The following is a 14,767-nucleotide window of genomic DNA, read 5'->3' as shown; positions in this document are numbered from 1 at the left end:
CCACCAACAACTCCACCCGGTGAGCAATTTATGACAGTTACACAACAGCTCTATTTGAACTTTAGATTAAATAAGAGATTTCTATTGAACCTCTGACTATTATCTTCTCCTCTTCTGCTACCCACCCTACAGTGGAATGTCCCCCCAACTCTCAGTACATTCAATGCGGACCAGCATGCATCCCAAGCTGCCAGGAACCATCCAGCAACTGCACCGGGTCTTGCATCAGCGGCTGCTTCTGTGACCCAGGCTATGTGTACCGCGGAAAACGCTGCGTGCCCCTTCACGAGTGTGGCTGTTTAGACGAGCATGACAACTATTATGAGGTAGAAGCGCAGGGTGTGAAGACATAAATTTGCATATAATAAAGATTATTTGCAAATAATCTGCAATTACCTGAATTTGACTTCATTATATCTACTATATTTAACTGAGAGTGTGAATATTATGTTTTGTGAGGGTCTGCTCATTTAAAATATAAAGCCTCTTCACTTAGTACTGTCCAACCTCAACTAATTCAGTTTGTTAAATGTTATCTGACTGTGGGATTAAAAGACAAGTCACTTGGCAATCTATTAGAATCAGGTCCTCCCTGAAAACAGCACCGTCTCTTCTGTCTCTTTTTCGTGACGTTCCAACTACAGTCGGGAGAGATTGTCTTTGGTGACGGCTGCTCCAAGCTTTGCCGCTGTGCTGGAAACTACACACTCAGCTGTGTGGACAACTCCTGTATTCCTATGGAGGAGTGTCGAGAGGTCAATGGCGTGTCAGGCTGCTACCCCAAAGGTAGGGAACCTAAAGTCTCAGTAAATATTAGCCTTAACCAAATGTTCACACATGACTGAGTGATTTTGCTTATACGCAGCAGATTTGTAAACAACAGCAATATTCTTATGTGTGCAATGTACAGCTACTTGAAATCAGCGCTGGCCTATTTTCCTTGCCTGTTGGAGTGCATAATGTTCAATGTGTCCTTCAGCATCTTCCCACCAATTATGTTTAACCTTCTATATTAATCTGCTTCCAATGTTACTCTCCAGACACGTCCACCTGCATAGTGTCAGGTGACCCGCACTATACCACGTTTGATCGACGTTACTACGACTTCATGGGCAACTGCAGCTACCTGTTGGCCAAGCCATGCAACACCACCTTGGCCCCACCCTTCGCAGTGTATGCCGACAACGAGAACCGATACAACGTCCTGTCCGTCAGCTACCTGAAAGCTGTGCATGTACACACCCTGGGAGTTGTCGTGTCGATCTTGAAGGGTGGAGTGGTGCAGGTGAGACAGGGAGCTCCACAGAGTCACAGTAGCAATGGGGGCATCAAATTAGACTTATGTTTCTGCAGATCAAGGAGTAAGTGAGAAGGATGAGCTTAACTATCAAAGAGAGAACTCCATGCCTGAATAGACTGATGAGTATGCTGCATCACTCACTGTGATCTCCTCCCGCAGGTGAATGGGACCACAGTAAACCTGCCTGCCAACCCGGCACAGGGACTATCTGTCTTCCAGCAGGGGACACTCTACACAGTGGTGGCAGATTTTGGGGTGACTGTGCGCTATGATGGCAACCACTACATGGACATCAAAGTTACCAGCGAGTGAGTTACACCATAGGATATTAATTACTCTGTTCATGAACACATTCATCACTTTCCAGTGTTTCCACCACTGCAGTAATTCACTTATGGTTTCAGCTAAAAGATCTTGCCCTTTGCCTTTCTCTCTACAGCTACAAGAATGTTCTTTGTGGTCTGTGTGGTGACTACAATGCAAACCCCAATGATGACTTCCGTACTCCCACTGGTCAACTCGTCACAGATGCCAACGAGTTTGGCCACAGCTGGAATTCTGATCCTAAGTGAGAACAACTTGATTGCATTAAAAGTGTGAAATGGAGTTGGGTTAATCTCCCAGGTAATGTCATGACTTTATTGCTGACTTCTTGCAGCTGTAACAAGAAACCCAATGAGACCATCCCTGAATGCACAGACAACGAGCTGGATGTGTTCCAGAGTCCAGCTTATTGTGGAATCTTGCTGGATGTCAAAGGACCATTCGCTGTCTGTCACCCAAGAGTCAACCCCAATGTGAGTTACCATGTCTAAACATATATCATTCAAGGCCAAGGTCAGAAATGCTCATAGCCTTTCTGTGACTGGTAATCATCAGATTGCACCGAGTTATCCAAAGTAGAAGAGGATTTATCATGCCGGTAAATTGAGATCTCCCTCTGCAGAAATTCTTCAAAGATTGTCTGTATGACCTTTGCGCTCTGGGTGGAGCTCAGTCATCATTGTGTGAGGCTCTGGAGTCTTACGTCAAGGAGTGCCAAGACCGAGAAGTTGATGTGGGGCCCTGGAGGAATAGTACCTTCTGTCGTGAGTGGCTGCTACTTTGCAGTAATCACTTATGGCCCATTCTCTGAAATGGTGTTTTTTTAAAGACCCAAAACTGCAACCATTTCATATGACAGAACTATACAATATAACTGCTTCCCCACAGCTCTACACTGCCCCCCTAACAGCCACTATGAGGTGTGTGCCCCCGTCTGCCCTCCATCCTGCACACCTCCCAGTCAAGAGCAGTGCAACAGCTCATGCGCAGAGGGATGCGTTTGTGACCCAGGATACGTCTACAGCTCAGGGCAGTGTGTCAAACGAGAGACCTGTGGCTGCCAGTACAATGGGCAGTACTACCAGGTGAGGTGGCTACATTTTTATGTGGTGTCTGTACGTCCATTTCATTCATCTGACAGCAACTGACACCTCTGGTCTTTCTCACAGCCAGGAGAAGAATTCTACACCGAGGGCTGTCAGTCAAAATGCAAGTGTGAGGGTGGTGTTGTGACTTGCACAGAAGGTTCATGTCCTCCACAACACATCTGTGAGCTTCAGAATGGACAGCTTGGCTGCTACCCCATAAGTAAGATCTCTCATTTATTGTCGATCTACTGCCATTAAATATGAACAGAGACATTCACATTAACCTCACTGGCTCATTCTGAAGGTACAGAGGACTGCATCATATCTGGAGACCCACACTATACCACCTTTGATGGAAAATACTACACTTTCATGGGAACCTGCACCTACACCTTGGCCAGGAGTTGCCAGAATAAGACAGGTACAGCGGCACCATATTTCATCAGCTTCATTTCTAAAGCTTCAGCACTAAAATTTCTATATTTCTAAGCTTAAAGTACACTGACTGGTACAATCCACACTCTACATATATATATATAGCTGAGATAAGATATCCCCAGTACTGGTGTGTCTCTGTCAAACTACTTTGGGGAGCATCTGTACTTTACTCTCTGTTGGACTCATGTGGCCTTCGCTAAATTTCTAGGGCCCTGGTTCTCAGTGGAGGCCAAGAATGAAGAAAGGGGAGTAGCAGGTGTCTCATACCTGCGCAAATTGTATGTGACTGTCAATGGAGTCACAGTCACACTGATGAAGAGCAGGAGGACATTGGTTAGTAGAAACTGGTGTGCTCCTAGCCACTGGGAATTGTGCTGTGGTAATGGATTAAGGGACCTTGTCTTATTCTTCATGCCTTCATCATCTGATCGTCTGTTCAGGGCAGTCTGATATCCAGCAGAGACTGTCATCATTCTCCAACTCCATATCCTTCATGATGAAAATGTAGTCTTGCTTATTCCTTGTATTGTGACACTCTGCTCCCTCCCTCCCTCCCTCCCTCTCAGGTGAACGGACTGCAGGTCTCCCTGCCTCACTCGCCCTCTCCATTCATCTCTCTCTCCCTGGCTGGTCAATATGTCACCCTGCAGACCACCTTTGGTCTGACTGTGCGCTGGGATGGAAACCACTATGCTCAAATCTCTGTCCCCAGGTGAGTCTCGGAACAGAAGGTCAACAAATCATGTGAGGGGAGGAATTAAGGACATAACCTTGAAGTAGCCCCAATATTGTACGATTGGTGGCTCAGTTTTATCTCAAGTCAATAATTTCACTCTTTTGGTTTTGACCCTTCAGCTCCTACTCTGAGCAAATGTGTGGTCTATGTGGAGACTACGATGGAGACTCCAACAATGACTTCAAAAAGCCAGGTGGCTCATTAGCTGGTAACTCGGATGAGTTTGGCAACAGTTGGCAAACAGAAGAGGATGAAGATGACAGGTCAGTTCCCATACCTGTGCTCCTGTTACTTTAATATGGAACATTTGTGTTCCACATCACACCATAATTGTTTTTTTTTTGTTTCACAGGTGTGAGTCTGACAACAAACCTGACCCCCCTTGTGACCCCAGCCTGGAAGCAGAGGTTTCCAAACCAGAGAAATGTGGGAAGCTGAATGACACTCAGGGACCGTTTAGGTGAGCACACACGTCATAGGTTGCAGCTCCTGCTTTTCGAGTAATATTGACAAACTGGAACAATCCCCGAATCAGCTGAATTGAGTGATAACAGGTTTCAAGAACCCTTGCATGTGTAACTTAACTATGGTATAATGAGTGATGAATCTAAGATATTTGTTGCTTTAGCTCCAGTCTTATGCCTGTTTGTCCTGCATGGGCTCTATCCCTCATTAGGGACTGCATAAAGGTGGTGGACCCCCGGACCTACTTCCTCAGCTGTGTATATGACATGTGTCGTTACGACGGACTTCTGCAGACCTTGTGTGACCAGTTGCAGGCATACACAGATGCTTGTTTGAGTGCTGGAGCACCTGTCCACCAGTGGAGGCACCCGGACTTCTGTCGTGAGTCTGACAATTATATTCATGCTATCAACAGCAAAACCCTGATGACTGAGCTCAATCAGCTGGCTGCAAACCAACAGTGGAATTAACATTGAGAAATCCTTTCAAGTACCGTCAGTCATGGGTTTTGAACTAGCAACGTTCTGGTTTAGCAGGCGGCGGAAATAGGGAGATGTGTACCCCTTAATATTTAATGGACATTAATTCACCACCCTCCCCCCAATAAACAGACCTTTGTATTAAAAAACTATGAAAGTTGTGCCCGCTCCACCCAGTATCGTAAGATTGCTTATTCTGTTACAGATAGGGCTGTTCAGTCAGAAAAAATGCTTCTTTACAGTAAATTGATTTAACGTTTGGATATCTCTGCATTTGGGGGCGGCATGGTGGTGCAGTGGTTAGCACTGTTGCCTCACACTTCTGGGATATGGGTTCAAGTCTCCGCGTGGGCCACATGTGTGTGGAGTTTGCATGTTCTCCCCATGTCGTCGTGGGGTTATCTCCGGGTACTTCGGTTTCCTCCCACAGTCCAAAAACATGCTGAGGCTAATTGGACTTGCTAAATTGCCCGTAGGAATGCATGTGAGAGTGAATGGTGTGTGAGCATGCCCTGCGATGGGCTGGCCCCCCCATCCTGGGTTGTTCCCAGCCTCGTGCCCATTGCTTCCGGGATAGGCTCCGGACCCCCTGCGACCCAGTAGGATAAGCGGTTTGGAAAATGGATGGATATCTCTGCATTTTTTAAGTGAGTAAAAGCAATGCAATTAGCCACATTTACAATAACAAAGCTACGCAAAAATGTTCTTTTTAGGGAGCAAATTTGGGGGAGAAAAACTGCAACAGCACTTCATAATTCTGCAAAAAAAAACACAAACACACACGATCACTTACCTACTGCCAGTCTGTAATTCGGGTGCTTGTTGGCACAAGCTCCTTTATCCTCTTTTTTCCCGCCTCTTCCAGCGAACGCCTTGTGAAACGGTGTTTTGTACGGAAATAACCCAATTTTCTCTTATTTCTACAATTTCACTTTAAGTTGTTATGCCATGAAAGAGCCAGTTAATTAGCCAAGGAGCAGGATCATAGGCGGAGTTTGATGTTAGTCATTGGGGGGTCAGGGGACTACATCTTCCTTGTCGCGCGCGTCGGATGCACATAGTATGTCTACCTACAGTAGGGGTGCTCAACCCGTCGATTGCGGCCTGTTTCCAGGTAGATCGGAAAATGTTTTATATAATTGTTCGACAAAATATAACGTCACGATTACATATTTTCTTCGTGACACTCTCACTGTAAAAAAGTGAGGGAAACAAATGACTGCCAAATCATTGATCGCTTAGCAGCCAGGTAAAATACTTAAAACGCCATTTAACTTAAGCAGAAGTCGTCTCTTTTATCGACTGGCAAAGGCTGCTCCCCTGACAGATTACCAGGCGCAAACTATTTCATAATAATTTTCCCATTCTCTGGTTAAATTATGTTTCACATGATTAAGTATACTTTCTCCTTTAGGCACTTGAAGGGGGCGGCGCTCGAGCGCCCACATTAACCAACCGCCACTGTAAGCGAAATTAAAAGAAAAGCGACCGCAAGTAACATAGTTTAACCCTTTGAACACTATCCGTTTTGAGCGTTTTTTCTATCCCTTTAATTTTAGGATTATTACATTGTATGTACATGAGTTAGCCACATATACTGTTGTTTACTCAGATGACTTCTAAGATATGTCATAATTTGGTATGTAAATACTGACAGTTTTGATAACGTACTTCTTATGAGGGAAACCTACTTGCACCTATTGAAATGTCTCCGTATCAGTCCCATCTAATATAAACATTTGCAGGCACTACAAATCTTATAAATGCTGAGGTTATAGTGTCTGAGGTGGGAATGCAGGGGTATCATTGGGGACCTGGGGATCTGTGGTTTAGTATTGTGAAGGAGAACATGGTTAGTGCCAGGCGGAAATTAATATCTTTGATTTTGCATCCATTTAGTATTTTTTTTTAAGTTATGGATAGCTATAGACAGCATGACTATATATCTATTTTATATATACAAAACTTCAAAACATGTTAAAGAAACTGAAATGTAAAAGCATTGCTTAGTTTACGATCCGCTGGATAAACACAGACATAACGGAGGGTTTTAGAGTCTAATGCAGAATGTTTATCGCTAACGTTTTTCTGCTTATACACGCTATGATCGGTAAAATGAAATTTGAAAATGAAACTTTTATTTGGCATTTTAGCCTCAAATAACAAACCAATACTGTAGCACGTCATTGCTGTTCCAATTACACGATCCGCGCGGCCTTCTATTTCTCGTTTTGACTGATCTCGACATCAAACATAGTCTACATACATATATACAAACTTTTGTGAATAAATAATACGAAAATATCAAGAAATTTATCTTCTTAATAAATAGAATACTGTGTTTTGTTATTTTTAGTAGAACTCGAGGACATTTTTGGGTGTTTTTCTGTCCATTTATTTATACGCTTATAATAGATAAATTATAAAATGAATAAAATAATTATAAAATTCCCCCATAAGGGTATAGTACGTTGATCATTGCGGAAGTGATATGCGCTTTGTTTTCTGTGTAATGTGAATAATATCGATATTTCATGGATTATTCGGGGTTTGTTTTGTTGGGAAATGTTTAAACTATATGCCTCATTACCCACAAGATTACTCTGGAATACTTGAGCACACAACGTTGCAACTTGTACAGCCGGATCGAGTAAATTCTCTGGATTGCAATGATACACGATTCATATCTGTGCGTCATACCTATTCAAAGTTACGAACTACAAGATAAAACAAAAACTTAGCGCTACATGTTTCTTCAAATTACAGACCGTATATATTCTTGAATGCAAACAAGTTTAGAAAGGCAATGAAATAACGACGATATTGCGCTTCTTGATTCTGAGGTGGAGAAGGCATCTTCCCCATGAACTCCACGATTTTAAGTAGCTTTTAACTTTTTAGCTAAAATATATATTTTTAATTCTTTCAGATTGAAAGCAGAAACCCTATTGGGGGTTGAGCTCCCCTAAGAGTAAAATCCTAGAATCACTCATGGGACACACTATATACAGCTCTGAAAAAAAGGAATACACTCTATAATTTTTAGAAATTGGCATTTTTAAATCCTAATTTGATCCTGGTTCTGCTGGCAGAAGGATATACTGAGCAGCAAGCTGTTTCCAGACTCAAAGTTTCTAAGACAGCAGTACACAAGAATAAGGTGAAGCAAAAGACAACTTGGGAACCAGCCAGGTAGAGGACAGAAGCAACTTTCTAATGCCAGAGATGACCATTAACTTTTCTGGCAGTGCCTCATAACTTGGTGGATGACCTCAAGTGACCTTCAGAAAGAATGTTAAACATTAAGTGGTGCACTTCCAGGGGAAGTACATAAGAGGCTCTGAGAAGCAGGACTGAAGACCCGTAAAGTAAGGCCTTCATTAATTAGAAACACGAGAACTACGCTGGAGTTTGCAAAAAAAATGTATATTTTACACAGGTGCATACCCATAAATTGAGAAATCAGTTAAACTGAAAATTTTGCTGTGGTCTCTTAATTTTTTTCAGAGCTGTATATAGCAGAGTAGCATGTGTGAGTGGATAGTGTGTGAGTGTGCCCTGTGATGGGCTGGCCCCCCATCCTGGGTTGTTCCCTCCCTCATGCCCATTGCTTCCGGGATAGGCTCCGGACCCCCTGCGACCCAGTAGGATAAGCGGTTTGGAAAATGGATGGATGGATATAGCAGAGTAAATGTTCTGTTACAATGCTTCATACACACTCAAGTACAAGTATACCTATTTCGAACTACTTAATAAACTAGAAATAAAAAAGCTACTCAGTAATGCAAGTATTTGTGGTTCATTAGATCCTTGCTGCCTAATATGAAAGTGTGTGCTGAGCGAAACATCTCCTTCTGCTGCAGCTCTGCCATGCCCACCCAACAGCCACTACTCCCTGTGTGTGAGCTGTCCGGAGACCTGCGTGGGACCGAATGTAGGAGGGCCAGGTTGTGTAGAGCGCTGTGTGGAGGGATGCCAGTGTAATCCCGGATTTGTTCTCAGCAACGATCGCTGTGTCCCTCTCAAAGACTGCGGCTGTGTGGACCCTGAGGGCGCTTACCATCCAGTGAGCCTCCTTTCTAAAGCAAATGATCAAACTCCCATCTCTGTATCATATGAAATGGCAGGATAAAAGCTGTGTCTGTTTGTCCTTTAGGCTAACGAGAGCTGGTACGTGGAGAGTTGTACCCAGCGATGTCTGTGTCGAGGAGAAGGAGTGATCGAGTGTCACGAAACTAGCTGTGGCCCTTCAGAGTCCTGTCAGCTGCAAGACGGAGAATATGGTTGTCATCCTCTAGGTACAATATACCCTGTTGTAATCAGATGTTTCTCGACCGGGTGCTCCCCATTTCTGGTCTAAGGGTCGTAGGAACCAGGTTGATTGCTGTTATGAATGCTTTTAACATGGTTAATTGACCAAAATTATTTTATTTCTTTCAGATGAAGGAATTTGCTCCGTTTCCGGTGACCCTCACTACGTCACGTTTGATAAGAAAGTCCACCATTTCCAGGGCTCTTGTTCTTACACTTTAACCCAACCCTGCAATGCCACATCTGGACTGCCATACTTCTCTGTTGACACCCAGAATGAGCACAGAGGCACTAACAAACACATTTCCTACGTTCGTGCCGTCGTCGTGAAAACTCAAGGACTAGAGATTGTTTTGGGCAAAGGACGAAGGACACTGGTGAGGAGAATTTAGGGAGGATTATGGGTAGAATAATCTCTCAAAAGATAAGTTCAAAAGTGACTGTGAGAATGCATCTGTACTGACTGCATCAGTTGAACACATTCTATGTGAATCTTCACCAGGTGAATGGTGTTCGAGTTACACCGCCTGTTTCTTTGCCTGGGGGTGTCAAAGTCTATCTCAGTGGCACATTCATGGTGTTGGAGACCGATTTTGGGCTGCGGGTGCGATATGATGGGAATCACCATGCTGATGTCACCCTGCCATCCTCCTACAGGGGACTCCTGTGCGGTCTTTGCGGTATGACCTTGTTTGTCCTGAGCTGCCGTTTCCTTAAAGTTCACATATCTCAGTATTCACTTACTGTGGCTATTTTTACATTCTTCATTCATTTGTGGGGCACATCATGACTTCTGGGGGAACTATTACAAGGTGCAATGAGGGCAGGGACAAAACAGGCAATCTAAAATGTGACAGTAAAGGGACACATTGCAGTGTGAGATATAGTATATAACACATTTAAATTGGTTATCTAACAAAGAACTGATTCATTTGTCATTGTATCTGTTACATTGTAGCTGGATGAATGAGATGTACAGTAAAGGTCAGCAGTTAACAGTGCTGTGTTATTCCCATAGGGAATTATAATGACCAGCCCAGCGATGACAATCTGAAGCCAGACGGCAAACCGGAACCAAACACAGACCTGCTGGGAGAAAGTTGGCAGGTCCCTGACAACCGCACTGAGTGAGTGATCTCAGAACTGGGACTGCATCTGTGCCCAGTATTGGAGGGGCACCAGGGGAGCCTGCAATAATTAGCAAACAAATGCTAATATTTGCTGAGACATTATTGTAGGACACAACACTGAACTGATGTATGTATCTACCCCCATTTATTATCTCTCAACTACTCTTTCCTTTATTCATCAGCTGTTCCCATGATGGGGGAGTGGACAAGTGTGATGAAAAGGTGGAGTCTGAAGCCAAGAAACCCACCAGCTGTGGCATGATCACAGACCCCAATGGTAAAGCAAAAGTTGGATCAAACTATTATTGACTCCCCAGCCATGCTCTGTTCATGAACACTGCATAAATGACTATAAGATACCTTTGATCATCTACTGTTGTATTGTTTTACTAGTTGAGTAGTTCTTTATACTCTTTGTGTTACCACAGGTCAAGAACAAACCAAAGCAAAAAACCTAGATTAGCAAGTAGCTGTACAGAAATTGTCCAGAGTTTCCATGCGAACAGAAGAACTCTGTATTGGATAATCAATTAAGGAAGATTATAAATTATAAATTATAAATTCGGTTTATATTTTGAGTAGTGATGCCAAATCCCTTACATAAAATGCACTCAGCAGAAACTCTCTGCCTACTTTATTCAATAAAAATACACATTTTCATACTTCCAGGCATTTTCAAGCCCTGTCACTCAGTGGTGCCCCCTGATGTGTATTATGAGAACTGCATCTACGACCAGTGTGGTACCAGCGGGGACACTGTGGCCCTTTGCCAGGCCCTCCAGAGCTATGCAGACCTGTGTGCGCAGGCCGGCGTCTCCATCTCCTGGAGAAACAACACATTTTGTCGTAAGTTCCAAGAAATTTTCCATTTATGTGCCTGTAGTTATATGCTGAATTACCATTTGTCATGTAAATAATGATATAATGATTTTTATGTGCAATATTCTTTAAATGTATGAGAAGTCTAGCAAACTCAATTAAAAACACAGATTCAATGCAAACTTTTGAATTTAAACTGTCTGTGGATACTAAGTCACTTAACGCTGAGACTAACTTGAAATCATCACAAATTCTTCTCTTTGAAACCTAACAGCTTACTTGCTCCTTCACCCTCAGCACTCAAGTGCCCCGTGGGCAGTCATTACACCCCCTGCGGTACAGCCTGCCCCCCTACCTGCCAGGTCCTTGACTCTGCCAACACGTGTTATCAGCCATGTGTGGAGGGGTGTGTATGTGACACTGGCCTGGTGCTCAGTGGGGACAAGTGTGTCCCCCTGAGCCAGTGTGGCTGCACAGACAAGGACAACAACTACCATCCGGTAATGTCCAGCACTCATACGCGACTTTCACACCCGTCTAATCAGTCTTCTGACTACGTCCCTGCGTCTTCTGCACCTCCTACTAGGCTTGGGCGACATCTGTTTTTTCATACCGTCATATCTCCTAATATTTTCACCCCGGCATACAGGATATGATGACATTTTGAGAATGTAGGCTACTGTAAACTCCTGAATGAGGGAGAGCCTAAACGGGCTTGTCAGTGAGGAAGATGAGCTCTAGGCAAGGAGCTAAAATAACCACCATTAGTTTGACAACCGGTGTCAGTGCCCCATCTGCAGCTGCAAGCGCAGCAGATTTCACGCATGCCACTCACGCTCCAACGGTTTATGGCACATTCTTTTACTTGTTTATTCTTTCCTTTTTTTAACGTAAGCGAGGCTCCAATCAACACTAACACTGTGCACTACAATGTATTGCCTCAATACAGCATTTCCATATGAGTTTCATGGAAAGAGGACTGTCTGTATTTTTTATGGCATTAAATATTACCTTTCTAAATACCAGGGTGTACTTTAATACCATCATACCACCCAAGCCTACCTCCGATTTGATATCATATTCATGTATCCCCATTTACCCTCGTTTATTCTTTGCGTATCAGTACCAAGCATTTCATGCGACCTTTTGGTGTGAGCACTTCCTTTACCTTCCTGGTGTCGTTTTCCTTCTCCTCGCGCCTGATTGGCTGTGCTCAGGTGGGAGATGCCTGGTTCCCCGTGCCCGACTGTTCGGAGCGCTGCGTGTGTAAAGGCCACAACAGCATCGCCTGCGACCCGTGGCAGTGCGGCCCGGCGCAGGTGTGCAGCGTACAGGAAGGCCAGCTTGGCTGTCACTCCACAGGTCTGGATGCCACCTGCCCACCCCCCCGTCCACCTCCGAACTCCGCCTCACAGTTGGGGAAGCCCCAGCCCAAGTGCCACACTGCAACTGTGGTCAATCTCCTCTTTGCTCAAGTACAACTGAATGAAGCTGCCTTGCTTGCACACCCATACACACAAACACACATTGGTCTCCTGATGATTGTCCAGAATTCATCTGAATTCTCCCTTAAAGGCAACATTATTTGTACCCATCTGAAAGTCAACCACACCATGGTTGGTAACAAGTAGACATTTAAGAGTGAAATAAGAGTAACTCTTTAAGAAAGGGACATTTAACCTCATGGGATGTGCACTTTTCAGGAAATATTGCTCCCGTAAGGTTAAGAAAAAGTTAGCATGCCCCTCAGCGGGGAGTGTAAACCTGGTGTGTTTTTTTTACAGGGCAGGGTGTGTGCCATGTGGCAGGTGACCCTCATTATTACACCTTTGACGGCGTAATGCACACCTTCATGGGCACCTGCACTTACACACTGGTGAAGATATGCAACAGCAGCCAGGTGACAGCCTTCACCATCGTTGCCAAGAACGAGGAGCGGGGCCAGCCTGAAGCCTCCTACGTGAACTCGGTCACCATCAGCCTGCCAGCCGGCAACATCACGCTCAGCAAGGCCAACAGGGTGCTGGTAAGAGCCAGTGTGGGACAGTAGGGGGCGGAGATAGAGCGGAGGGGGGACACGGAAAAGGGGTGGAGCGATATCTATAGCTGCACCCATCGACGTGTCCCGAACAATGGGGTCTCGTTGTCCTGTGCGGTGCAGGTGGATGGACGTAGAATCCGCACCCCTTTCGCCGTCACCCAAGGCGGGACCAGGATTTCAAGCAGCGGTGTCTACAGTGTGCTCAACACAGACTTCGGACTCGTGGTGAAGTTTGATGGCGTGCACCATCTGGAGATAACCATACCTGGGGATTACTTTGGCAAGGTAACTCACGCTGTCAGACTCTAACCCCTGCTGCTGTTTCAGGAGGGGTTTTGAGAGTCCAAAGTGTCACTTTCCTTCTGCCCCCAGTGTTTCCTTTTCTTTTGAGCCCCAGCTATAAATTGGTGAGCAGATATTATCTGCCAATATGAACTAATTGCAGAGAAATCGCTATAGGCGTTTATAACGATAAATGACAAATGAAAAGAAACGGAGACTCAGGAACATGGTAGCTTCCACCATAAGTGTTGTCATTGCGTTGTTTGTCCACCAGAGGTCACAACACGTTTGTGTTTTTATACATCTGACTCTTATTTATCAAGACTATATTTTGTTGTACTTTTGTTCAAAGTACTATGGATCAGATATTTTTCAAGCTTTTTGTATTTGTATACATTTGAGTCTTATTCATTATCATAACTTTTATACATATTGTTGTATTTTTATTTGAAGTACTGATAATGACAAAGAAATATATTTAAGTATTATGAAATGTTACCGCGAGGAATTTTGAACAACTACACATAACAAATGTTGGGAAAAATCTTTGCTTACATTGTGTGTTTCTGAAAGATAAAAAAAGAATATCGGTCGATATATCATCATCAGATTTTTATATCCTCAGATATCAAAATCCGACACGGGTTGGGCTCCACGTTCCCTTCCTTCCTGTTTCTTTCTCCGATGCTCATGCATCCCATACTGTCCGTCGCTGTATCTGCTCAGGTATGCGGCATGTGTGGGAACTACAATGATGACTCCATGGATGATGACCTGATGCCCAACGGCCGGCCAGCAAAGGATGTGGTTGAACTGGGAAACAGCTGGAAGGCCGAGGGAGACAGCGACCCTGGGTGAGCGACGGGCTCCACTGAGGGGAGCGACATGGGATGCAACATCTGTAACCTGCAGACTGAAGGCATCCTTAGTCTCCGATTATCAGTCTGTATCCCGCTATGATCTCACGACGCTCACCATGTTCCTCGACCATCTATTAGCTGCCAGCCAGACGACAGGGAGGACCTGAACCCAAAGTGCACGGTGGCGCAGGAGCTGCAGCTGCGCTCCCTGTGCGCAGACGTGCTGCTCTCCGAGCTCTTCGAGCCCTGCCACGCCCTGCTGGCCCCGAAGCCTTTCCTGGACAACTGCGTGTACGACATGTGCGAGTATGATGGCATGCAGGAGACGCTGTGCGACAACGTGGAGGCCTACGCTCAGGCCTGTCAGAGTCTGGGCATCACCATCAGCTGGAGGAACAACACCTTCTGCCGTGAGTGTGGAGCCGCTGCCAGACACAGGCCACGTCGACATACGATGAAGATAAAGCTTTATTGATCCCCAGGGATATTCTTAT

The 14,767-nt window shown here is 44.7% G+C and overlaps 1 protein-coding gene across 1 annotated transcript in view; it reads left to right on the top strand.

Annotated features, from left to right (window-relative positions):
• The window catches only part of LOC125750262 (IgGFc-binding protein-like), a 53,641-nt gene that overhangs the window by 26,687 nt on the left and 12,187 nt on the right, over positions 1 to 14,767 (top strand). The window contains exons 40-67 of the mRNA XM_049027765.1: positions 133 to 326; positions 645 to 786; positions 1,041 to 1,285; positions 1,460 to 1,608; positions 1,740 to 1,868; positions 1,959 to 2,097; positions 2,247 to 2,388; positions 2,513 to 2,709; positions 2,794 to 2,932; positions 3,017 to 3,133; positions 3,359 to 3,483; positions 3,717 to 3,862; positions 4,006 to 4,149; positions 4,239 to 4,346; positions 4,563 to 4,732; positions 8,694 to 8,896; positions 8,987 to 9,128; positions 9,271 to 9,518; positions 9,644 to 9,821; positions 10,160 to 10,268; positions 10,454 to 10,548; positions 10,941 to 11,117; positions 11,388 to 11,590; positions 12,308 to 12,452; positions 12,875 to 13,116; positions 13,252 to 13,416; positions 14,140 to 14,267; positions 14,412 to 14,683. Of these exons, the coding sequence (XP_048883722.1) occupies positions 133 to 326; positions 645 to 786; positions 1,041 to 1,285; positions 1,460 to 1,608; positions 1,740 to 1,868; positions 1,959 to 2,097; positions 2,247 to 2,388; positions 2,513 to 2,709; positions 2,794 to 2,932; positions 3,017 to 3,133; positions 3,359 to 3,483; positions 3,717 to 3,862; positions 4,006 to 4,149; positions 4,239 to 4,346; positions 4,563 to 4,732; positions 8,694 to 8,896; positions 8,987 to 9,128; positions 9,271 to 9,518; positions 9,644 to 9,821; positions 10,160 to 10,268; positions 10,454 to 10,548; positions 10,941 to 11,117; positions 11,388 to 11,590; positions 12,308 to 12,452; positions 12,875 to 13,116; positions 13,252 to 13,416; positions 14,140 to 14,267; positions 14,412 to 14,683 (4,593 nt within the window). The remainder of the gene's footprint in view (positions 1 to 132; positions 327 to 644; positions 787 to 1,040; positions 1,286 to 1,459; positions 1,609 to 1,739; positions 1,869 to 1,958; positions 2,098 to 2,246; positions 2,389 to 2,512; positions 2,710 to 2,793; positions 2,933 to 3,016; positions 3,134 to 3,358; positions 3,484 to 3,716; positions 3,863 to 4,005; positions 4,150 to 4,238; positions 4,347 to 4,562; positions 4,733 to 8,693; positions 8,897 to 8,986; positions 9,129 to 9,270; positions 9,519 to 9,643; positions 9,822 to 10,159; positions 10,269 to 10,453; positions 10,549 to 10,940; positions 11,118 to 11,387; positions 11,591 to 12,307; positions 12,453 to 12,874; positions 13,117 to 13,251; positions 13,417 to 14,139; positions 14,268 to 14,411; positions 14,684 to 14,767) is intronic.

Source organism: Brienomyrus brachyistius, chromosome 10 (genome assembly GCF_023856365.1).
Source record: "Brienomyrus brachyistius isolate T26 chromosome 10, BBRACH_0.4, whole genome shotgun sequence".
Classification (NCBI taxonomy): Eukaryota; Metazoa; Chordata; class Actinopteri; order Osteoglossiformes; family Mormyridae; genus Brienomyrus; species Brienomyrus brachyistius.
Note: the sequence above shows the minus strand (reverse complement) of the source record. Positions and strands in the feature narration are given on the sequence as shown.